Below are 24,678 nucleotides of genomic sequence, written 5' to 3'. Positions count from 1 at the left end.
GGGTGCAACCCTCCTTTCGGTCTAAATTTCTGCCCTGTATTACTTTGGATGCACCGATTATCACTGCTCATCAATGTAACGACCTTACCTCCCCCAACGGCTAAGGTGGCATTGCTAATTCGTCTATCAATTTCTTCTGTCTTGCTTTCTAATTGCTGCACTCCTTGTTGTAACTGCTTGACCTCCATTTCAACCCTCTTGTTATCCTCTTCTCGTTGTACGGCTATAGCATTTCTCAGATTGACAGCTAGTTGGTTTTGCCTATCTCCTATCCCCTTAACCGCCTCGTTGCATTGTTTCTGCATCTGCGTCACCTCAGTGATCCTTTCTCCCAATTCGGCTTTCGTTTCTTCAATATCGTCTTCTATCTTTTTTGTTAACTTTCCTTCCACCTTTTCCACGTCTCCCTGGACTTGGTCTATGCTCTTCTGTAGCTTCTTTTCTCTCTCGTCGATGTCCATCTTCAGTCGTTCTTGCAACTCCTGCATTTCCTTCTTCAAATTATATTCCATCTTCATTTGTGATGTTTTGATCTCTTGTAAATCTTCCTTTAGTGATTTTCGGAGTATTTCTCCCCTTTCTCTAGTTTCTTGTGAATTCTTTTCTAACGATGCGTTAGTTTCTTGTAAACGCTTTTCTAACGATTCTCTTGTTTCTTGTGAACTCTTCTTTATCAAGTCTACCAACATTGACCACCTATCAGCGTCCTCTGAAACTGGCCTGGCTCTCATCGCTTGTCCCGGTGTTTCAGGGTAGTTAGTTGAATGTGCTGATGGGCTTCCTAATGACAGTCCACAATCACTGATTCCTGAATCATCTCTGTCTTCCTGTCCTATCCCTTTCCTTTCAACTACTGCCTCACAGACCTGCTTATCTTCAGAAGACATGTTTGGTTTATATTTAATGCCCAGGCAAGTAATACAAAATAATCTCCAATAACCCAAAACACTCCTAATTACCATGAAACTAATCAAACAGTACCTGCAATCCTTTCAGTTAATTCCCAAAATGATACAACACGCCTGAGTACTGAACATAACAGCTCCCAAAAACCTAAATTTCCAGTAACAATTTCCACATACACAGTTTATGTAAAAATGTTTTAAACAAGATAATCATAACACTCACAAAATCTATAAATGCAAATTCATCAAAACAATTATCATTTATCCAGTGCAGTGTGCATAAATAGGCATGCTATACTTCCGAGTATGTTTCGCAAATTTTCGGAAATTACTGCAATTGAGCACTTTTTCTAATGTAAATATCATTTAAAAACTGTTTATTTATCGCGAATACTGCACGCTGCAATTTACTGTTATGTTAACCCGTCGTCTTCACTCACCAACCGACGTTACCGCGAGTCGCGATGTTTCGACGTTTGAGGTGGGTGTGGCTGTGCCGCCGCTGGAGCTCGCGTGAAGTTGAAGATCAGCTGCAAGGCGACGTAGTTCCCCGTCGGCCGTTCCGTGGCGCTGCAGGCGGGCGTAGTTCGTAGTTCGGCCGCTAGATGCCGGAACTGCGCTCGTTGTCTCGAAGTTGCGTCGCTCCGTGGCGCTGTAGGCGGGCGTAGTTTGTAGTTCGGCCGCTAGATGTCGGGACTGCGCTCGGTATCTCGAAGTCGCGTCCCTCGCCGTGGTGTCGTGTGAAATCACCTCGCGGATCGAAGCTCTTTGGTGCAACTGCTACGTGGCTCTGCATGACGTCACTCACTAATTGCGTCGCCACAATACGTTATCGTCAGCATACCAGTTTATGGGTCCACACGAAACCGTCCGATTTTCACGGTTCAAAAAGCAATTTCCGTCAACATATTATCACTAAACACCTTTCTAACAACTTTTGTGACGAAATCTTGACTCGTCTCACTATTTTACTGTTCACACGTGTCTTTCTTTAGCGTCCACTTTTCACAGTTTTTCGCGCGAATTTTTGCATTTGCACTTTACAACAGTTTGTTGACACTATTGTTCTATTTAATATGGCAAGAAAAACAGTTTAGTCACTATCGTAAGATATTATTACTTCGTATTGTTCAAAAAATGCACTGTTCCTTATCGCGATTTTAACGTTGCAAAATATTTTCTTGCTTTAAGCACGGTAAATTATCTATTGTTCATTACGACTCGTCCGAAGATTGCACTTGTCCTTTCACGGTAAGCCAAGGGTGTAACAGGCCCTTTTATTTATTTTATTGTTCCCGCTCGTTCGGGATCTGAATAGCAGCCCAAATTTAGATAATTGATTAATGTGACCGTGTACCTAATGGGCTGGCAATCGGATTGGACTGCTCAGGGGATGTTACATTCCGTATTGTCCTTCGCAAATACTGTAATAAGTACTGTTTAGTGGTAAGAAGGACACAACACAGTTTCACAAACAAGATCTATATTCTTAGCAAAAGCACAAAATAAGGAGACAGCCACTGCCTTCGTCAATACACTGTAAATGACGGCTAATCTCAGCACAGGTTTCTTTAGTTATTCTTAATCGTCACACGCAACATCCAATCACTGTAATCCAAGTAATGCCGGCGCGGTAGACGCGGGAGTTCAATAACAGCACTTAATATCACTGAAATCACTCTATAATTAAACCTTCTCACTTTCTCGTATAATACTAACACAAAGGGGTTAAACCCCGGCGATGGCCACTCCCTTTGCCGGTAATTTACATTAATTCAACTGCTGGCTTCTGCACAGCTCTGCCCGCCTCGCGGGAACCTACCACACCCTGACTCGGCACTCTCCACCCTGCTCTCCGCCCAATTCTTCCCGCCTCGCGGGAATCTACCCAAGCCGCACTCGGCACTCCGGTGAATCCCCTCTAGCTCTCACGACCTGCACACACACTACTCGATAGTTGCCCTGTCGACCTGTGTGAGCGCAAACTTAGTAGTAAAGGCCTGCGGACCCCTTACAAGTGTCAAAAAATAATAATAATAATAATAATAATAATAATATAATCTATCTTAAAACAAAGATGATGTGACTTACCAAACGAAAGTGCTGGCAGGTTGATAGACACACAAACAAACACAAATATACACACAAAATTCAAGCTTTCGCAACCAACGGTTGCTTCATCAGGGAAGAGGGAAGGAGAGGGGAAGACGAAAGGATGTGGGTTTTAAGGAAGAGGGTAAGGAGTCATTCCAATCCCGAGAGCGGAAAGACTTACCTTAGGGGGAAAAAAGGACAGGTATACACTCGCACACACACACATGTGTCTGTGTATGTGCGGATGGATATGTGTGTGGTCTCCCCCTCCCCACTGCCTTCAATCTTCAATTCATCTGTACCGCTCCACTGGCCCAGTGCATGGCACAGCAGCATACACCATATTACTGCTAAGCAGTCTATGCAGAGCACAGTGGGCAGGAGCATCTAACGATTTGACGACTAAGAGTGTGTGAAGTGTTTGTGCCATCTTCCCACTTCTCTTATACGAGTCGACTTACTTGGTGTACAAAGCCGATCTTCTTCTCTGGATAGCCAGCTTCTGGAATCTCTAGAAACTTCTTCTCCAAAGAATGATGCTAGTTACATGAATTTTAAAGACTCTCTCTCTACTTGCGAAATAATTAGGTGCTCGAAGAATATTTTTCAACAACTATCGGTATATTTGAGCTTCATAAAGAACAAAATTCATACTTCGCACTTAAACATTAGACTTCTTGTATGTCACTTGTATCGTCTCACATTAGAAACAGATTTAAGTACATTTAGCAAAGAGTTGGCTTAACAACCATAACTATTACAGACAAATCGTAAAATATGTCTTGCCTCCAGCAAGCCCATAAGAGGTATTTTTTTTTTTTAATTTCAGAATCTCAATTGTTCTTGTTATTTATAACAATGGTCACTGATATGATTAGCACAGAATAACCTAGAAGTTCCATGGCTCTTCCATATACTTTCACTAGAACTTTCATGGACCGCCCAACAAGTACTTGTCAGTGATATTTGTCCGCTGCGTCTACCTTCTGCTCGCGACTGATTTCACACTAGCACACACAAACATGTGACACACAGTAGATAGGATTCTAGCATCCCACTCTCACATCTAAAATATTGTGTGTTCGAGGCAGTAGAAGGCCGAGTGGCAGAAATTCTCGAAAGACTACAAGCATGCATCTATGCATCGTGCTACTGGAGCAAATATACATCATACAGTTTGGACATTATACAACAATTTTAAAATAATTTTTAACATAGTCTGATGTAAAAAAAGAAATTCCATTCCCTACTTCACACACTTAGGGGTCTATATTTCCCCCTCCCCCCACATAGTGTAGCTTATGTTCTTCTTCCATACCAATGTGGCAGAATCGCCATGTCAGCTCTGCTTGCCCTTTTCTGTTTGTTTGTGGTATAATAGAAATTAACAAGTGCAGTGGCTGTTTGCACAAAAGAGACAATCTAGCAATCTGCTGTCACAACTTTAAAAATGCTTGAGAATGACAGAATAGAAGGACAAGAATTCTCAGTACCATATATTGGTTGCATAATCGATGGACATGGCAGATTTGCTGTGGAGCAACATTACAGCAGTATGCAGAAAGAATTTAAAAATTTGATTGACAATGAAAGAGCAAAAAATTACAGTGATTGACCGACGGTGTTCATTGTTCTGTACAACATAAGCACTTTGTGCTAAATTTGGAAGTATGGAGTATACGATGAATTTAGTGGTACAAATATTGAATTTGCTGCAAGTCACATGCATTATTCCACTGTCAGTTGCAACAGTTTTCAATAGAATTGAATAGAGAGTATGGAAACATTATTATATTAGTGCAAAGTATGTTGGTTAAGTCAAGGGACATGCCTGGAACAATTTTTTTTATTTAAAACACACTAGTGCTGAATTTATGTAGGAAAAAGGAGAGCAGGAAAGAAAATTAGAATGTTCGGAATGAATTGCAGACCTTGTATTTTAAGTGGATTTGACTACACACTCTTCACAGTAAGACAGTTCAAGGTGAGAAACAACTTATTCATGATTTTCTGGGGATAATTTAAAATGAAAACTGTGCTGTGGAAAGAACAAATTCTGATAAAAATCACCACCAATTTTCCTAACCTGACCGGCGTTAAGGAAAATGTGAGGATTGAAGAATTTATAGTGGCCTTGAAAAGTTACAAGGATAGTTTTTTAAACATTTTGAGGACACTACCAAATGTACATCTGTTTTTGAGACTGTTTCAGTTGGAGGTGCCCCTGCACATATGCAGATGGAACCGATTGATCTGTATTGTAATTCACATTTAAAAGACAAATTCATTTACATTAAAATTGCCCAGGGTGTCCTTATTGTTTTCTTCTGGAAGAGTTTCCTTGTCTCCATAATGATGTTACAAACATCATAAAATATTTCAATCAGTATGTGTGTGAAAGTTTTTTTTTTTTTAAACTTTCGTACTTTCCCCTCTTTCGACTCCTCATGCTCAGATAGTGTGGCATGTTATGGTGGTGGGGGAAGTGTGCAGCCAGGCGAGAGAGGTATGGCATGTGAACAACAACACTGCTCACATATCAAATTCTTGGCCATCCCAGGCATATGTCATGGCCTATTGACGCGAACCAGTGATGGACTAAAAATCTATTTTCTGACACTAGTTACCATAATCAAAGTTTTTTGCATATACATTATTTTTTCATTTATTAATAACTGTAATCTGTTCTTGTCCGCCCCTCGTGGTCTCGCGGTAGCGTTCTCGCTTCCCGAGCATGGGGTCCCGGGTTCGATTCCCGGCGGGGTCAGGGATTTTTCCTGCCTCGAGATGACTGGGTGGTGTTGTGTCGTCTTCATCATCATCATTCATCCCCATTACGGTCGGAGGAAGGCAACGGCAAACCACCTCCATTAGGACCTTGCCTAGTAAGGCGGTGCGGGTCTCCCGCATCGTTCCCCTACACTCTGTAAAGAAGCATGGGACTTCATTTCCATTTTTTTTTCAATCTGTTCTTATTACTCAATCTACCCACTGGTAAATTAAACATGCAACTGTACCATACCCTTGTGAGTTTGGTATATGTGTATATTTATTATTGATTATTAATAACTTGCAGAAACATACCCTGAAATTGTACCTTATCAGTTGGAATGATTCTTGGGGGGGGGGGGAAGAAAGAAAGAAACAAGTAAAACCCAAAAGGATGACTGACCTGTGATGGTAAACTCAGGTTCAAATCCCAAATGATATGAAACACATGAATCACATTTAGTAGAACGTTGTCTTTCACGTTATAATTAGACTTTCATGTATGGTAGTAGATACAGCTAAACACTTGTGTGTTTGATGTACTGTTTTGTGTGTGACAGATTTCCAACGATTCTGGCTCTCTATTCATATTGCAACAATATAAAGCAGTGTTCAGATTGTAAATAATGAGTGCATTAGTTAAAAGTGCATGATATTTTATACACATTACTTCATTATTCGCATATGTGATAGCAAATACACAACTACAACATGTGAAATTAGAGGTCTTTCATAAATAAAGTTATATCCCTGACGTATTTATCATTTTTTTTGTCATTTTGCAACACATTTCAGGTAGATCTTGTGAAAAACAAACGAAAATTGCTGGAGTTAGTGAATGTGCTGACAGATTACAATCTGAGGAAAGAGACGAGGAATCCAAAGAAAACCAAACAACTTTCTGAAACTAGAGTCAAAGACATTGTGAAAGAGAAATCAGGATGGGGAAACTTCAGTGAGGTGTTCATAGTCTCAGCACTTAGTGGAGACGGAGTTGATAAAATTATGGTAAATATAAAATGACTGTTTATGCTCTTATCTCTTGGATTGTTAAACCAGAGACAGAGAGAATGCACTTGCAGGACATATCGTGTGGAGTTCATAATAGTTGAATTTAGAGAGAGATGATTTGTTTGAAAAATAGTGTATACATATTTTATATTTTCTTGGTAGTAATTCCTTAGAGATGAAAATTCGGTAGTCTTCTCACATCAGTTCATTATTTTATCTATGCAGGACCATATTTTGATGGCAGCTAAACCAGGAAAATGGCTGTATGCACCTTCACACATGTCTGATGTTTCGCCCAATAAATTAATAGCACGGACAGTGAAAGCTAAACTGCTTGAGCACTTCCCTCAAGAAGTTCCGTATAATCTCAAAACAACAGTGGAATATTTAGATGACAGTAACTCTGGTAAGAAGCCAATGTAAACAAACCCCTAAGAATTTGTTATTGTCATATCAATAGTTATGTAATTTTGTAATTGTGTATGCAGGTTTGTGTGTGTGTGTGTGTGTGTGTGTGTGTGTGTGTGTGTGTGTGTGTGTGTGTGTGTGTTTGCCAGTTTTTTCTGTGTTACAAAACTGCTTGCTTCTCTTACAATGCATCAAGAAGAAAGCTTGAGTGAGATTTTTAATACAGTATGGTAGACAAAAAATTTTGTATTATAAGGTAATATAGTATTTTGAAATATAGAAAATATTCAGTAACTCGCCATTTTCTACATGGTATAAACCACATACAAAAAGAAAAAGTCTATGTATGCTATAATTATTATTAAAACATTGTAGTTTTCCATTTGTTTTCAGTATGTTGAATTTGGGCTTTAGTTGTTGAGAGAGGTTGATACTCTCACACATTCTTCTAACTACATTTGTTTATAGCTGGTGGTAAGTAGCAAATGCCTCATGAAGTTTAGCCAGCCCTAAATAAATATCGGGCTTTCAAGGTGAAAGCCAGTGACAATGCTCTTTCTTGGTTACAATACAGTCTGTGCATGTCTCAGTAACTGTTGTGAAGTCTGTTGGTGAGACATCGCTGTGAACAAGGAACCAACCAGATTATCAGAATTATAGGAAAGGGGTAAAGATGATCTCTGAAGCTCAGTGTGCTTTACATTCTGAGGAATTAATTGGGACCGTAGAGAAAATATTTATCAGTGAATAAATTGTATGCACGTGTCCCATTCCATTTATATTACACTTTCTTTCATTAATGGGTTCTCTTTCTGTATGGGCTTCTCTGCCGTGAGCCCATCTTAGAACCAAATAGGTAGTCACTAATTCAAAAAGCCCAACTCCCATAATTTTGGGTAAAAAAGTTTTGAGGAGCTGTTCTCATGCTGCAACTTCATTGATCTTTGAATAGAATGATGAATTAGATTAGATCCGTTTTTGTCCCATGCACCAATAGTGAGAAGATCCTCTAAAATATGGAACATATCAGAAAACTGTAATATATAATACAGATTTCACATAAGAGCCATAATATTTGGGATTAGTATTTATTCCTTAGATCCTTGTGAAGTTGTGCTCAAAGATGTGGGACATTGCAAAATATTTTATGTGCAGGTGTGAAATATAATTCCTAGCCAGACATCATCAAATTCCTACACTGATTATATTATTGCACTTAAGATGTGCAGAAGTAAAATATTACATTGCACTCACATTGTGCAATATTAAAAGGGAAAGCCGTCAACAATCCAGTGGTTGGCTTGAACGCCACAGTAAGGGGACGTACTCTGTAATGTAGACTCCAAACCACATTGACAAATATCACCAGTGGTGAAAGAAGTGATAAGTGAACAACTAAATCTGAGACCTTTGACTCTGTTATCTGGCACTTTATCACTGAGCCACCACACCACATTGATAAGATATCCATCAGTTTGCTTTGCTGAAAAACAAGTCATTAGAGTAGAAAAACTTGATGATTAGTAAGACCTTCAGGATTCTCTTAAACTGTACTTTATTAGTTGTTAAACTGTTTATGGTTGATAGAAAATTAGCAAACTGTATGTTCCTTGATTACAGAAAATTGTTTTGACCAAAGTAACTGCTTTTATGCACAGTGTTCTCCTTCCTATTATTGTCAGTTGGTTGAAGAAATGTGTATACAAGGGCGTACTTAAATGCCTTCAATTTTTTATGTGAAAACTCATAAAGCTTTTCAAATAAAACAAACTTTATTAACATTCTATATCTTCATTCTTCATGTCTGCACATTTGTTTCTCAACATAATCGCTATGGTCACAGACACATGTTCTTCCAACAAGGGATCAGTTTGTTGATACCATTTTTGTAGAATGTTTGACTTTGTTGATGGAGCCACTACCTCACATCTGCTTGCACCACTTCATCACTGTCAAAGTGAAGTTCTCAAAAGCGTTCTTTAAGTTTTGGAAACAGACAAAAATTGGATGGGGCCAAGTCGGGACTGTATGGAAGATGATCGATGACAGTGAACCCAAGGCGTTAGATTGTTGCATATGTTGCAGCGCTCATATGTGGTTTGACGTTGTGTTGAAGGAGAGGGTGCTCCATGTGTGGACAAACTCATCAAATTTGTGCTTTCAGTTTTCTGAAGGTCTCACAGTACCTTGCAGAGTTTATGGTGGTGTCCTTAGGCACAAATTCCAAATACACCGTACCTTATTCCCGAACACTGTGAACATGACTTTGCCTGCTGATGGCTTGATCATGAACCTTTTTGGCACTGGTGATCCTTTGTGGCAGAACTCCATTGATGCTCTGTTGATTTTGAAGTTAAAATAGTGAACCTAGCTTTCATCACCTGTCTCTGTGTTTTTAAGGAGTCCATCATCCTCATGCTTAAAACACAAAAGAAGTTGTTGACAGATGTCCAATCTCCTCTGTTTCAGATCAGGGGTGAGCATTCGAGATATCCACCATGCACACAGTTTTCTGTACTGCAGTTCTGCAACAATAGCCTGTACATGCTCTTGTGATATGCCACACTTACCTGAGAGCTGTGCCTGTGTTATCTGATGATTTTCGTTGATGAGTTCATCAATCCATTTCTGACCAGTCTTATCAATTGCTGTGGTCATCCACTCCATGTTCTGTCACACATTGAGGTTGGCACCACTATTTCCTTCATTATGAGGGTAAAGAACCCAACATCACACATTACTCATGTCAGTATAATCATCACCATGCACACACTCATTCTTCTATGGATTTTAATTGGAGGCAGATTTCCTGTGGATAGAAATTTGATTACAGCATATTGCTTCTCATGCACTGACATAGTTAAGTTACACACTGCCAGGTTACGTACTACGATTCAGAGCCCTCTAGTGGCTTAGGGTTGCACTTTGGGTCAGCAAAGCAAAAGAGGCAACCAAGTAATATGTCTGATTTGTAACACCTCAACTGATGTAGCTAACAGAGTAAAAAATTCAGAAGCATTGCTTTGCAGAAAACTCTCCTATTACTTACAGCAGAGTTCACCAAGGAATGAATGTACAGATATATTCTTTAAATGTGTTTCTCTGAGACATTACTGGATCCAATCCACAAAGAATTTGTACTGCGTGCTTTTGGATTCAGAACACTTATCTTGACTTGAGGAGTTCTCCCAAATGTTATACCATTTGATATGGAATAAAAGGGAGCAAAGTACACCAGGTTTTCAGTTGTTTTATATCATTTATAACATGTTAACATTAGTGTATCAGCAATTTCTGGTGTTTCTTTGCCCATTTTCTTGTACAAAAACTTTACTCGAGCATATGTTATCCAGGTGAGAAGTCTTCCAGTGAGTAATGACTGATTACATAAATAGCTTATGGACTGTTCTTAATTAACATTGTTGGTATTTAATCATAACCACTAGAATACTTAAATTTATATTGGATATTATTTGTTCTGGTTAAGTGAGTGTCATATCCCTCTTACTAAAGTTATTTGTAAAGGCTGGTGTCAGAAGTCTGTTATATGGTACTTCAATCATTGAAATGGTAGCAGGCACAGTTACTGAATACAAATAATCTTGGTGAGTATTGTATGGACTCAGAAAAGCACACTTCATAAAGTAAACATGCTGTGACATGTGTCAATTGACATTAATTAATTTAGGGAAGAATGGGAAAATGAGAAGTTACGAATTTGAGGTGCATAAGTTAATGAGTTACTACATAACTGGAAGGAACAGTCAGCAGTGCAGCCAGATGTCATCAAGACATGGTTTTTCGGCCCAAAAGTTTTACTGAGCAATCTCTAACCCAATGTGCTGCTGCCAAATCCAGCACTTTGGCTATTCTACCTCGGCATGCACCTGTAGAAATTTGGTAAATTCTCAGATGAAACTGGGACTGATTGTACCTCACCGCTGGTTTGCATCAAGCGTTCAGGCAATCACCGTAAATGGAGTGGAGACTTACAGTTTATCTCAAAGAACTCATTAATTTCCTGTGTCAAAGAAGACAATTTAGCATACTCTACCATATGTAGAATGAATAAGTAGTTTTTTATATTGACAATAGTTGTCGTTATATGTTGTAAGGTTTTTTTAAGCTCTCAGTAACTGTCAAAGTTGTAATTGTTGACATTGCCTGTCTCAATTGATGCACTACAATGATGCATAAAATTTAGCTTTATTTTGTCAATGATTAGGGCACCTGACTTGGATTATGAAGAGTGAGGTTCAAATTTCAACCATCCATCCATATCTAGATGGTCCATTGTTTCTCAAATAAAGTAGAATTTTTGCATATTTTCTTTGAAAAAGACGTTAGCAGATTCTCTTCCCATTCTTATTCTATTTGAGTGTGTTTGCCATCTTTAATGATCTCAGCATTATAGGACATTAACACTAATATTGTATTCCCTCCTTCCATTGCCACAGTGCAGTTAAAGCTATGGGAAGTTGGGATCTCATTTCCAACTATGTAAATAACAATAGTGTGTCTTTTTCTGGGACGTGCTGGATCCTTGTTTGTCTGAAATTCTGGACACTGCATCTGATAAGTTAGGATCAAAACAGCATGTCACAGCATCGTCATTGTAGTGCAAAGAACACACTTATTTTCTGCAGTGTGATCCCATGAGATGTCAGTCCCCTTTTCATAACCAGACCTTACTAGAGATAACTGATATCTACATGGAAAACATGTAACTGGTGTTTTCTTCATCACACACAGAGCATGTGGTACTACCAAGGAACATAATGTGATGAGAGTTCACATGTGGGAACTTACAAAATTATTTGAGAAGTCTTTCCTCTCAAATGTTTTTTTAGCTGTTGTATTGTCCCCATCGTGAATGACTGATTTTAAGAGGAGAATGATGTACCTGGTGATCCACACCTAAGGAACTTGTTAAAAATTTAAACACACAGCATTAATGTTCCACAAAAATATTATGTTGAATATGCTTCCTGCCTGAAGTGAGTTGACACAGAATATTATTTCATATGACTCACATGGAAAGTAAACAAGTGTCAGTTTGCTGCAGATGCTAAATGTCAGCTATAATGTAATGGCAAGGCAGCTGCATTCATGTTCTGAGGAGACTGACTCATTATCAACCTATAGCCCAGTCTCCTCTCTTGTGCTTTATTCATCATGTCATGTTTAGAAGAGTGGGGCCAATGAGATATACAGATACTGTGGCATGCGCCACAGCAGTGACATTAAAGTTCTTGCAAGTCTCAGTGACTGTCTTTGGTGGGGAGAGAGTGACAGTTTCACAGCAGTCTAATACTTCATAGGTGCATGTTTAAATACAGCCAAGCTCAGCACATGACAAAGTTAGGATTTTAGTGGGTTACTTTTCATTCGTATACTGATTTCCCACCTGACCTCAGATGTAGCCAGGTATTTGTGATGTATGCGGGGCAAGGCAATTAGTGTGTCATAAGTTCATTGCAGGGCCTTTATTTCTTGTGGGCCCGATAAAAGAACTGTTAGTCTGCACAAACAATAGTGCAAGAAAATGGCTGACACCCTATTAGCTATGAATCATGAGCTGTTTCTGTTCAGAACATTGTTTGCTGTAATATTCCGTTGCTGACATTAATCTGTAACAGTTATGCTTTCATCATCGCCAGACCAAACTGCTTTTTAGAGTTATATGCTACAGCTGAAGCATGTTATTAATGTTGATGCAACTGTAAAGAACATCCCATGTAACAGCATCCCAGTTCGATGTTCCTGATTTCCTGTTTATATTTCCAACTGTTAATTTTGTTGTTTTCTAGGGTAACTGACATTGTGATATCATGAACTAACAAAATATGCTAAGAAGTGAACACCAGTAAAAACTGTAAATACACTATGTGATCAAAAGTATCGGTACACCTGGCTGAAAATGACTTACAAGTTTGTGGCACCCTCCATCGGTAATGCTGGAATTCAATATGGTGTTGGCCCACCCTTAGCCTTGATGACAGCTTCCACTCGTGCGCAGGCATACGTTCAAGCAGGTGCTGGAAGGTGTCTTAGGGAATGGCAGCCCATTCTTCATGGAGTGCTGCACTGAGGAGAGGTATTGATGTCGGTTAGTGAGGCCTGGCACGAAATCGGCGTTCCAAAACATCCCAAAGATGGTCTATAGGATTCAGGTCAGAACTCTGTGCAGGCTGTTATAATAACAGTAATGTAACAACTCATGTAACAACTCCACCACGCCCGTGCATTATGAACAGGTGCTTGATCATATTGAAAGTTTCAATCGCCTTCTCCGAATTGCTCTTCAACAGTGGGAAGCAAGAAGGTGCTTAAAACATCAATGTAGACCTGTGCTGTGACAGTGCCATGCAAAACAACAAGGGGTGCAAGCCCCATCCATGAAAAACACGACCACACCATAACACCACCTCCTTTGAATTTTACTGTTGGCACTACACACGCTGGCAAATGACGTTCACCGGGCATTTGCCATACACACGCCCTGCCATCGGATCGCCATGTTTTGTACCATGATTTGTCACGTTGCTCCACAGTTCAGTTGTCCAATGTTTACACTCGTTGCACCAAGCGAGATGTCGTTTGCTCATTTACCGATGTGATGTGTGGTTCATGAGCAGCTGCTCGACTATGAAATCCAATTTTTCTCACCTCCCACCTAACTGTCATAGTACTTGCAGTGGATCCTGATGCAGTTTGGAATTCCTGTCTGATGGTCTGGTTAGATGTCTGCCTATTACACATTATGAGCCTCTTCAACTGTCGGCAGTCTCTGTCAGTCAACAAATGAGGTCGGCCTGTACGCATTGTGCTGTATGTGTCCCTTCATGTTTCCACTTCACTATCACATCAGAAACAGTGGATCTAGGGATGTTTAGGAGTGTGGAAATCTTGCATACATATGTATGACACAAGTGACACCCAATCACCTGACCACATTCGAAGCCTGTGAATTCCGCGGAGTGCCCCATTCTGCTTTCTCACTATGTCTAGTGACTACTGAGGTCGTTGATATGGAGTACCTGGCAGTAGGTGGCAGCACAATGCATCTAATATGAAAAAACGTATGTTTTGGGGTTGTCTGTATGCTTTTGATCACATTGTGTATACTACTACTACTACTACTACTACTACTACTACTACTACTACTACTACTACTACTACTACTACTACTACTAATAATAATAATAATAAATAATAATATAATGGAAGGAGCTAATGTAATTATATTTGAGGCATTGAGTGGTTGACAGGCCTGTAAACAAGACGGAAAACGTTTCTAATCTTCTAGTGTCCTTCCTGAGAGTTAATAGACAAACAATATACACAGGCTAATAAATGAATGAAAATAATCAATGAAAAGCACCAGTTTGCTTTTGTTCTACAAAAAGCAAACTGGTGCTTTTCATTTATTATAATGTTGTTCTACCAAGAACCGACGGAAGATCCTGTTAATATGAAAATAATCAATTTTTGAACATATAATTTAAGCGGATAGATAAAAAGTGTGTCACCAAGCAGTGGCAGGAGAACACGCACATATGAAAAGTATTTAAGTTTGCAAGCTTTTGGAGCCAGCAGCTCCTTCTTCTGCCAGAAGGGTTGAAGGGGAAGAATAAGGGTGGAGGTAAGGGACTGGTGAGATTTAGGAAAAGGGGTAGACCTCAAAAGTCACCCAGAACCCTGTGCCAGGGGAACAGGATGAGAATGATGTATGTTCTCCTGCGGCTGCTTGGTGAGTAGATTTTTTATCTTTCCACTTAACACTACAAATACATTGTGCTGTTACTCCAGTCCGTGTCAGAAGGAGTAGGTGCTAGGAACTAGGAGGCAGAGACGGAATGGGATGTGTGGATGGAAAGGAGGGTGATGGGTGGCAGTAAGCGAACTGAATTGGAATGTGGCACTGTGTGGTGTTTGATTTAAGTGGATTAGTGGGTTGGATGGAAATGCAGAAGAGAGGAAAAGAGCAACTGAGGAGTGAACAGAGAGAGAGAGAGAGAGAGAGAGAGAGAGAGAGAGAGAGAGAGAGAGAGAGAGAGAGAGAGAGTGTGTGTGTGTGTGTGTGTGTGTGTAATGGAGAATGAATAGTAGTGGAAGAGTATGTGAGACAAGAGATCTCAAAGGTCGAGGCCAGGAGGTTTGTGGGATCAGTGGATGAGTTCTGTTTTTCCATCTAAGCGCTTAAGCAGTACAAAGAAGCCGTTTTTTTTTTATTATTTTTATTATTTTTATTATTTTTATTATTTTTATTATTATTATTTATTTTTTTTTTTTTTTTTGCGGCGGTGGGGGGAGGGGGGGGGCAGATGGTACCTAGTAAGTCAGCTATGTAAGTGGCCACAGTTTAGCAGTCATTCAGGTGGTCAGTTGCTTGCTGGTTACACCCACATAAAAGGCAGTGAAGAAGTTGCAGCAGTGTTGATATACATCAGTTCCTCTTATAGGGTATGATACTGTATGTCTATAAGAGGACAGGAGTAGGATATGGTGGGTGGGTGCATAGAACACCTCTTGCTTTTGAGTCTGCTGCGGCGACATGTCCAATATCAAAATATAATACAATGATCAATTCCGCATAGTTAATATTGAAATAAATTAAGTCAGTTATTCTGTATTGTAAATTTCAAAATAAATTAATCTAAAACCTATTAAACATTTTTTATTTAGTATAAGTTTTCTTTATGCAGCATCCAACCTGAAACTTTGTATACACTATAAAACTGTTTTGTGAAATTTTATGAGCAGTAATACATTCATGTGACAGAAAAGAATGTGTACTGCTATGAAACTATTTGTAGTCGCATATTAGAGTTTTTCAATCTTGAATTGTGTCCTTACGATTCCATCAGAGTTTATCAATTTAGTGGCAGCGGACAATCAGTTTACTGAGGACAAGGAGTATACTACATACTTGTTCTTTCACCCTGACAGAAGACAAACTGACAGCCGGCCGAAGTGGCCGTGCGGTTAAAGGCGCTGCAGTCTGGAACCGCAAGACCGCTACGGTCGCAGGTTCGAATCCTGCCTCGGGCATGGATGTTTGTGATGTCCTTAGGTTAGTTAGGTTTAACTAGTTCTAAGTTCTATGGGACTAATGACCTCAGCAGTTGAGTCCCATAGTGCTCAGAGCCATTTTTTGAACAAACTGACAGTGCTCCAGCTCACCATTAACAAAATAAAAACTAGTCACATAAATGGTCTAATCAGTGGAAGGAGTGAATGCAGAACTGTATAATTACAGATTGGACTCTGTTTTGAAGTCAGGTACTACCACTAACTGAATATATTCAATAAATGCAGAAATTTGCAATATATGTATCATTTCTTTTTTGTCAGTAGAGCCCAAGAATATGTCCACTGCAACTGACGTGACTGATTTTGATGAAGTGTGTAACAGCACAAGGAGACATTTATGCACTAATGCAGTATTAGAAATAGTTCATTAGTAATGTGAGCACTCTTATTTCTTTTGTAGTAGAAGTTGTGTACCTATAAGTTAAGTGATAACCCAGGCAGTCACAACAATGTACAGAATAACTACTTTCTGTGTTTTAGATTTGATAACAGCAGTAGTGGGAGTATATTGCCCAACAGCTCGAATTCAGAAGCTTGTTATTGGAACTAAAGGAAGAAAAATCCAGATGGTTGCAAGGGAAGCAGAAGTGGACTTGAGAAATGCATTTCATCGAAGTGTTCACCTTAAAATTGCTGTATCATCTCCAAAGAAATAAATGTATTGAGTCGTTTACAAAACTTTGTCCTCTACTACTTTCATTTATTTTGTGACAACTGTAGCTGTAAAGTGAGGATGGAGAAACTAGAATAATTTTTAAAACCAAATCAGTTTCTATACCCAATCATCTCTCAGACCTACCACTAAAATATTTTTCAGTAGCTACTCTGAGAATATTTTTGTTAGACAAGTATTGTTATTGTGGACTCTCTCTGCTAGGCAGCAGTGCAAAATAATGATGCAAAACCATAGTTAGGTTGTAATTTCAAGAACTCCCTGATAGAAGGTTGTATATCACAATTTCATAGTTTTTCAGGAAGTAAAAATAATTGTTGCTTTCCATTGGTACTATATATTTATATATTTTATTTTGTATATTTTATTATGTATGATCAGGTAATATAGTATGTGTTATAGAACAGCAACTAGTATTTAGTATATTTTACTATATTTAGAAAGTTATCTTAATTTTTATGTAGCTTTCCATGTGCAGGGTGACAGTTATTGAACTATATGAAATACAATCTTGATAACTTCTGAATGGTTTGCATTAGGGCATTCAAACTGCATGGTTGTCCTCAGGGCATGACGGGAATTAGTATGTGCTGTATGATTTGATTGAGTGATGAAGCCCACTTTCATTTGGATAGGTTTGTCAGTAAGCAAAAGTGGCACATGTGGGGGACTGAGAATCTGCATTTCATTACTGAGCAGTCTCTTCACCCTCAAGGGGTGACTGTGTGATGTGCAATGTCCAATCATGGAATAGTCAGTGCAATATTCCTTGATGGCACGTTGACTACTGATTGCTATATAAATGTTTTGGAAGATGATTTCATCTCCATTATCCAAAGTGACTCTGATTTTGGAAAGATGTGGTTCATGCAAGATAGAGCAGGAGAGTGTTTGATGTCCTGGCAGAGCACTACAGGGGGCCGTTCTGGCTCTGGGGTACCCAGAGGCCACTGGTATTGGCCTTGGTTGGCTGACATATTCTCTAGATCTGAGCACATGCAACTCCATTTTGTGGGGCTATGTTAAAGACAAGGTGTACAGCAATAACCCCAAAACCATTGCTGAGCTGATAACAGGCATTCAGGAGGTCATGGACAGCACAGATGTTCCAACACTTCAGCAGGTCATGAGAATTTCACTATTCATCTGTGCCACATCACCAATGATGGCAGGCATGTCGAATATGTCATAACCTAAATCCAAATATCTGTAGTGATGTTTACATGTTGAATAAAGTGTGTGCACACTGTAGTTCGTAACTAATGTGTGTGTGTGTGTGTGTGTGTGTTTTTTTTTTTTTTTTTTCATGAAGTTCAATAATTGTCACTCTGTTGTGACTCTTCAGGCTTTCCCAGTGGATATGTTCTAAATAGTCTTCAGGTGGTTGAACCTCACTGGTGGCTAGGTACATACACACCAGCAAGGTTCAACCACCTGAAGATGTTTGACAGTTGCTCCGAGGAAATATTGTGGACTTTACACGAAGTCTGGCAGCAATCCTGTGAAAACTATTCACAATTGTCACCCTGTAAGAATGTTGCAGAGCCGGTAAAAGTACTTTATGGAATAACGTTGCATATAAAAAATATGATTTTTCTCTTACAGTGACAAAAATAATGGAAAGTAGTGACAGAATATTTTATCTTAAATATTGAAATAATACAATTATTTATTTGATTAACCCTCAAGCAAAAAAACCAGTACCATACTGGACAAGAAACAGTAACAAAGAAAAAGTTAAACACAGGACGAATAAATTGAACTGTTCTCTGCTGGAGGAAGAAGGTCTTTATGTGACAGAGGAATTTAGGATTGATGGGAGACATTGAAAAAGTTCAAAGAAGGGCAACTTGTTTTGTATTAGCTTGAAATATGGAGGAGACTGTCACAGGTATGATAGGCGAGTAGGGATGGCAACCATTAAAACAAAGGCATTTTTTGTTGTGACGAGATCTTTGAAATTTCATTAAATCTCTAATGTTCTTCGTATGAAAAATATTTTGTTGCCACCCATCTACATAGAGAGAAATGGCCATTGTAATAAAATAAGAGATATCAGAGCTTGCACAGGAAGATTTGTGTGTTCGTTTCTCCCATGCACTGTTAGGTAGTGAAACAGTAGAGAACTAATGTGAAATTGTTTCAGTGAACCTTCTGGCAGGCACTTAAGAGTGAATTGCAGAGTAGTTACAAAGATGTAGGAAACCTCATAACAAGTACAGATATGTTAACTAGAGGTTGATCTTTCTCTTTTGTTTTTAGTAGAGAGTGACATATACAGAAATGAATGACATTATAACTAAGATGCAGGTACACTGAATTTGGGTTATCTGCATTGATATTCAACCAAGTAAATAGAAATTTTCAAGTCTGGGTCACACTTCCAGTTTCTTCAAGAGCACTGACGGCAAGAAAGTTGTTCTGGATCATTTCCTTTGTAATGAAAGGTGTACTTAAACAAGCTTCAGATATTACTTACCTCCATTCATAGGTAATCAAGACATCAATTACTCTTCTTTTTTTTTTTTTTTTGGACTAATGCAAAAGTACTGCCCCAGGGCAAAAAACTATGTTTCAAGACAATAAACATTTGCTGTACCATTGTAAAATACCCTGCCAAAACAAGGTAGTTGTTCGAAAGTGTCATTGTCCTTTGGTGTTTTGCCCAAACCAGTGACCAGACCAAACAAATTATGCTAGCACACAGATTTTACATTATAATGACACACAGCATTCTTGCACTTGCCACATTTAATGTAGTTTTTTCATGCACATCTTTACCAAATGTGCAAGTGTGAGATTTTCCACTGTTCCTCTTATTTTTCTTGACATTCTGTTTCCAGTTTGATCATTTTCCTTTCATTTCTATTCTTTTATTTAACTATACAATATCCTTTGGAGTGAAACTTACTTCAGCTACATGCGCTGTTTTCATTGATATACAACGTTCTTCCAGGATGGCCAACTTTACATCTACAAATAGTTCAACTTGTAAACAGAAAGACATCTGTTGCCATGGTAGCATGTCTTGTGTGATGTACCTATTTATCCCAGTGAAAACTCTGTATTGCCAAAAATGTGATATACAATTTTCTTTGAGGGAGACCTTCATTTATGAACTTCCTTTATTAGCAAACTTGATGTAACAAGATGTGCTTAAAAGTGAACAATGGCTCAGCTCTGTGGAAAAAATGTTTACTTCATAAAATGTAAAGCAGTTGTCAGATGGAAGGTTGTGTTGAACACCTGCAGTGCTTTACTAGGCATAGTTCTATTGGGTGTGATAATCCCTTGCCATCCCTCAATCTTGGAACTAACATCTGAGCCAGGAGGCTCAGATCTATGATGCAATCTGGCATTTTCCCCATTAACAACCCTATGAAATGAAATAAACTGGTTTATGAAAGCCTTCCTTCTGAAATGCAATGAGAATACCTATTTGAAAAGGAAGAGATAATCAGAAGGATCATTTAATATTCATGTTTGCATTTACATGCATTTTCTATGCCAAATAAAATTGAACTTTTGTATGTTACTAAGTAACAAAACTACATGAAGAAAGATCATCTTGAAATACACACACATGCGTGAAAAAAAGTGAAACGGCCAGAAGGGGGGCAACAAAATTACATGTCACAGATTAAGAGTGTGTGTTGTTATATCAGTGATTATAAAATCAAGTCAAATTTACAAAGAACTTGACACTATGAGACCACTTATTAGTATGATGTTGCACCTCCTCTGGCCTGGATGCACGTGCTGATTCTGTTAGAGAAGATAACTTAAGGGCCATTGTATCCTCTTCTGAGGCAGTGTGGCATGCAACTGTTGTAACTGGTCCTTGATATTACGGATGCTGGCACTGGTATGGACTTAGTGTCCAAGATTCCCCACACATATTGTATCAGGGGCAGGTCTAGGATATTCCTGGCTACGGGAGTAGTTCAGTATCACACACAAAGTTCATAGAGACTCGGAGTCCATTATTTCTTGGATGACAGGTGCAGATGTGAATGGGCTATAGCGTGCTTTGTTGACAGTATGGAGGTCTTGCTGTGTGGTGGTCAGACGTGTGGTCAACCAGTACCTTGGCCACGAGTTGCCTGCCCCCATGTTTCCCTTAAGTCCAACATTGGGCCACTCTCACATCCAAATGCTCCATGAATCTAGATATTACACATTTTGACCATCTGGCCAAATGGTGACATGCAGTAAGGTCTCTTTCAAACTCTGCCATCTACTCATAATGCTGTCTCACATGATATGTGGCAATTGTTTACAACATACCATAATGGTGCAGGGGTCTATCAAGCCACTAGAATGTCCAGTTGCAAAGGACGAGAAGCCACGCAGTTGTATCTTGGGAAATATCCCAATAGAAAGGCGCTATGCCACACATTATTCACCACCCTGCGTCATCAATTGTGTGAAACTGGCTCATTCCATGTGCACAAGATGGATGTTGGTCATCAATGAACAACACGGAAAATTGTGGCATAAGAAAGTGTTCTTGAAAGGGTGCAGCGAATGCCATCAACAAGTACACGAAGTGTACCGTGTGCAAGTGATAGTCCCAACCCTCCATCTGGCACACTGTATACGACAAAGGACTGCAGTTTTTATTTACAACATGTCCAGGCATTGCAACTGAGAGATTGCAAAAAGCACTTGGGATTTGCACGGTGGTTTCTGCAGGAATCTGCTGCAGATTGAAGCTTCACAGTGAGTGTCCTCTTTGCTGATGAGTCTGTGTTCTCACTCAAGGATGTGATGAATGTTCACAACATGCATATATAGGTGGATTTGAAGCCACGTGCTAAATGTATGCATGCCTCACAATGCAAATTTAACTGAATGTGTAGGCTGGCATCATTGCATGCTGTTTAACTGGCCTGTACATTCTCCTGGACCGACTTGATGGTCACGCGTATCTCTTATTCCTGTGTAAGGTTCTGCTGGACATGCTGAATGATGTTCCCATGCCTATTCATTATCACATTCCATTTCAACATGACGAAGCCCGCAAGCATTTCAGCAGACAAGTGAGGACACATCTACAGGCAACATTTCCCAGCCACTGGATTGGCTGCAGTGGAACAGTTGCCTGGCCACCAAGATCACCCATTCAATCCCTAATCCATTTTTTCCTTTGGGGTTATCTGAAGGTCCTTGTGTATGAAACACCTGTTACATCACCAGAGGACCTAGTGGGCAGAATTATTGCAGCAGCAGGATGTCTTCGAGATACACCAGGTAACTTTGAGAGAGTGTGTCATTCAATGCAGCATCAATGTCAGGCATATCTTGATGTATCTGGACAAAACTTTGTGCATGTCCTGTAATGTGTTAGTAGTGCCATATGGCCTTTGTGACCATCAGTTCTTATGTAATTACTTATCCTTGTTGCATGCCTGATGTGCCTTGTCAGTTTGTAAACATGTTTTTTAATCACCGTGTATATACTTTGTTTATACATCGGCAAAAATCCAGTACTTGAGACCTTATTTGTCGGGTTTGATGGGTATGAATATAGTGAACTACACCTTTTTTTTACTCGGTAGCAGTTGCTCATCTGTGGTTGTATTTTCTGCAGGGGGATAAGAAAGAACATAGTTTTCCATGAATGTTACCTAAATTTCAGATATGAGAGTGAATTGTTGGCTAGCAGTTATTAAGCTTGGATTGATTTTGTACTGAAATGGAGAATTTGTAGACTTAGAGAAAGCTTTTGACAACGTTAACTGGAATACTCTCTTTCAAATTCTGAAGGTGGCAGGGGTAAAATACAGGGAGCGAAAGGCTATTTACAATTTGTACAGAAACCAGATGGCAGTTATAAGAGTCGAGGGGTATGAAAGAGAAGCAGTGGTTGGGAAGGGAGTGAGACAGGGTTGTAGCCTATCCCCGATGTTATTCAATCGGTATATTGAGCAAGCAGTAAAGGAAACAAAAGAAAAATTCGGAGTAGGTATTAAAATTCATGGAGAAGAAGTAAAAACTTTGAGGTTTGCCAATGACATTGTAATTCTGTCAGAGACAGCAAAGGACTTGGAAGAGCAGTTGAACGGAATGGACAGTGTCTTGAAAAGAGGATATAAGATGAACATCAACAAAAGCAAAACGAGGATAATGGAATGCAGTCAAATTAAATCGGGTGATGCTGAGGGGATTAGATTAGGAAATGAGACACTTAAAGTAGTAAGGGAGTAGTAGGGAGTAAAATAACTGATGATGGTCGAAGTAGAGAGGATATAAAATGTAGACTGGCAATGGCAAGGAAATCGTTTCTGAAGAAGAGAAATTTGTTAACATCGAGTATAGATTTAAGTGCCAGGAAGTCGTTTCTGAAAGTATTTGTATGGAGTGTAGCCATGTATGGAAGTGAAACATGGACGATAACTAGTTTGGACAAGAAGAGAATAGAAGCTTTCGAAATGTGGTGCTACAGAAGACTGCTGAAGATAAGGTGGGTAGATCACGTAACTAATGAGGAGGTATTGAATAGGATTGGGGAGAAGAGAAGTTTGTGGCACAACTTGACTAGAAGAAGGGATCGGTTGGTAGGACATGTTTTGAGGCATCAAGAGATCAATACACTAAGCAGATTCAGAAGGATGTAGGTTGCAGTAGGTACTGGGAGATGAAGATGCTTGCACAGGATAGAGTAGCATGGAGAGCTGCATCAAACCAGTCTCAGGACTGAAGACCACAACAACAACAACATGGAGAAACCTGAGAAGCTCCTGAAATCTCTCCTTGTCGTAATATCTTTGATGACTGTAGATCCCCAAGTATGGAGCTGAACATATATGATGGTAATCAGTTTTTCCAGTTCCTCAAGAGACACAGTCCAATCACTTTTAGGACTTTTTGGGCATTTTAATCTGTGTATTTCTTCATGAGCCATAACAACGCTTCATGAGAAATAAAATGGAAAGCACTCATGACAGAGTTGTCTGCTTGTTGATAAGCATAAGTAGCAGGACCTCTCTCCTTTATAATGTTCACAACCAACCTTCTTCCAGAAGGTGAAAGACTGGCAATCCCCCACTTAGTTCTATCTGTATAGATCCTGCTCATGTGTATGCTGCTCGGTACCATCAAAGGTGCCATCCCCATAAGAATATCTTTTGTCACTTGGAACAATATCTTAGGAAACTCGTAATGTTCATGCACAAGTAATGGACAGAAGTTGTTCAAGCACTAGACATACTCCATAAACTGAGGTCGCCTTGCTTGAAGCTGTTCACCAATCACCTCGGCAAAGTACCTGTGATATTGCAAGGCCATTCCAGGTATCTCAAAGACTCATTGAAATGTTGTATGGTGAAGAACTGCATCCATATCAATATACGTTAACTCAACACCATCTGCATTGAGTAAGGTTTTGTGGATGGCTTTTGTACCAAGTGGAAGATAACAAACATTTTATAAATAATGTGAAATGGACTGATGAACCTAGCTTCACATGTGAAGGTATTTTCAACCTCCAGAACAGCTATTATTGATCAGAACACAACCCATATGTCACCAATGAACACGGCTTTCAGGCACACTTTGGCATAAACCTATGGGCTGGAATCAGGGTAGGAGTGTTTTTGGGCCATTACCTATTGCTGGACAAGTTGAATGTATCCCTGTATCATACATTGTTTGTAGTACTTTGCCTGGCACATTAGAAAACTTTCCACCTGGTATTCAGTGACAGCTATGGTTTCATTA

At 39.4% G+C, this 24,678-nt stretch overlaps 1 protein-coding gene across 1 annotated transcript in view; it reads left to right on the top strand.

Annotated features, from left to right (window-relative positions):
* The window catches only part of LOC126238990 (GTPase Era, mitochondrial), a 48,937-nt gene extending 31,976 nt beyond the window's left edge, over positions 1-16,961 (top strand). Inside the window, exons 4-6 of the mRNA XM_049947826.1 lie at positions 6,564-6,776; positions 7,005-7,185; positions 16,764-16,961. Of these exons, the coding sequence (XP_049803783.1) occupies positions 6,564-6,776; positions 7,005-7,185; positions 16,764-16,939 (570 nt within the window). The 3' untranslated portion in view covers positions 16,940-16,961. The remainder of the gene's footprint in view (positions 1-6,563; positions 6,777-7,004; positions 7,186-16,763) is intronic.
* Positions 16,962-24,678: the final 7,717 nt, after the last annotated feature.

The sequence above is a fragment of the Schistocerca nitens genome, chromosome 1 (assembly GCF_023898315.1).
Source record: "Schistocerca nitens isolate TAMUIC-IGC-003100 chromosome 1, iqSchNite1.1, whole genome shotgun sequence".
Taxonomy (NCBI): Eukaryota; Metazoa; Arthropoda; class Insecta; order Orthoptera; family Acrididae; genus Schistocerca; species Schistocerca nitens.
Note: the sequence above shows the minus strand (reverse complement) of the source record. Positions and strands in the feature narration are given on the sequence as shown.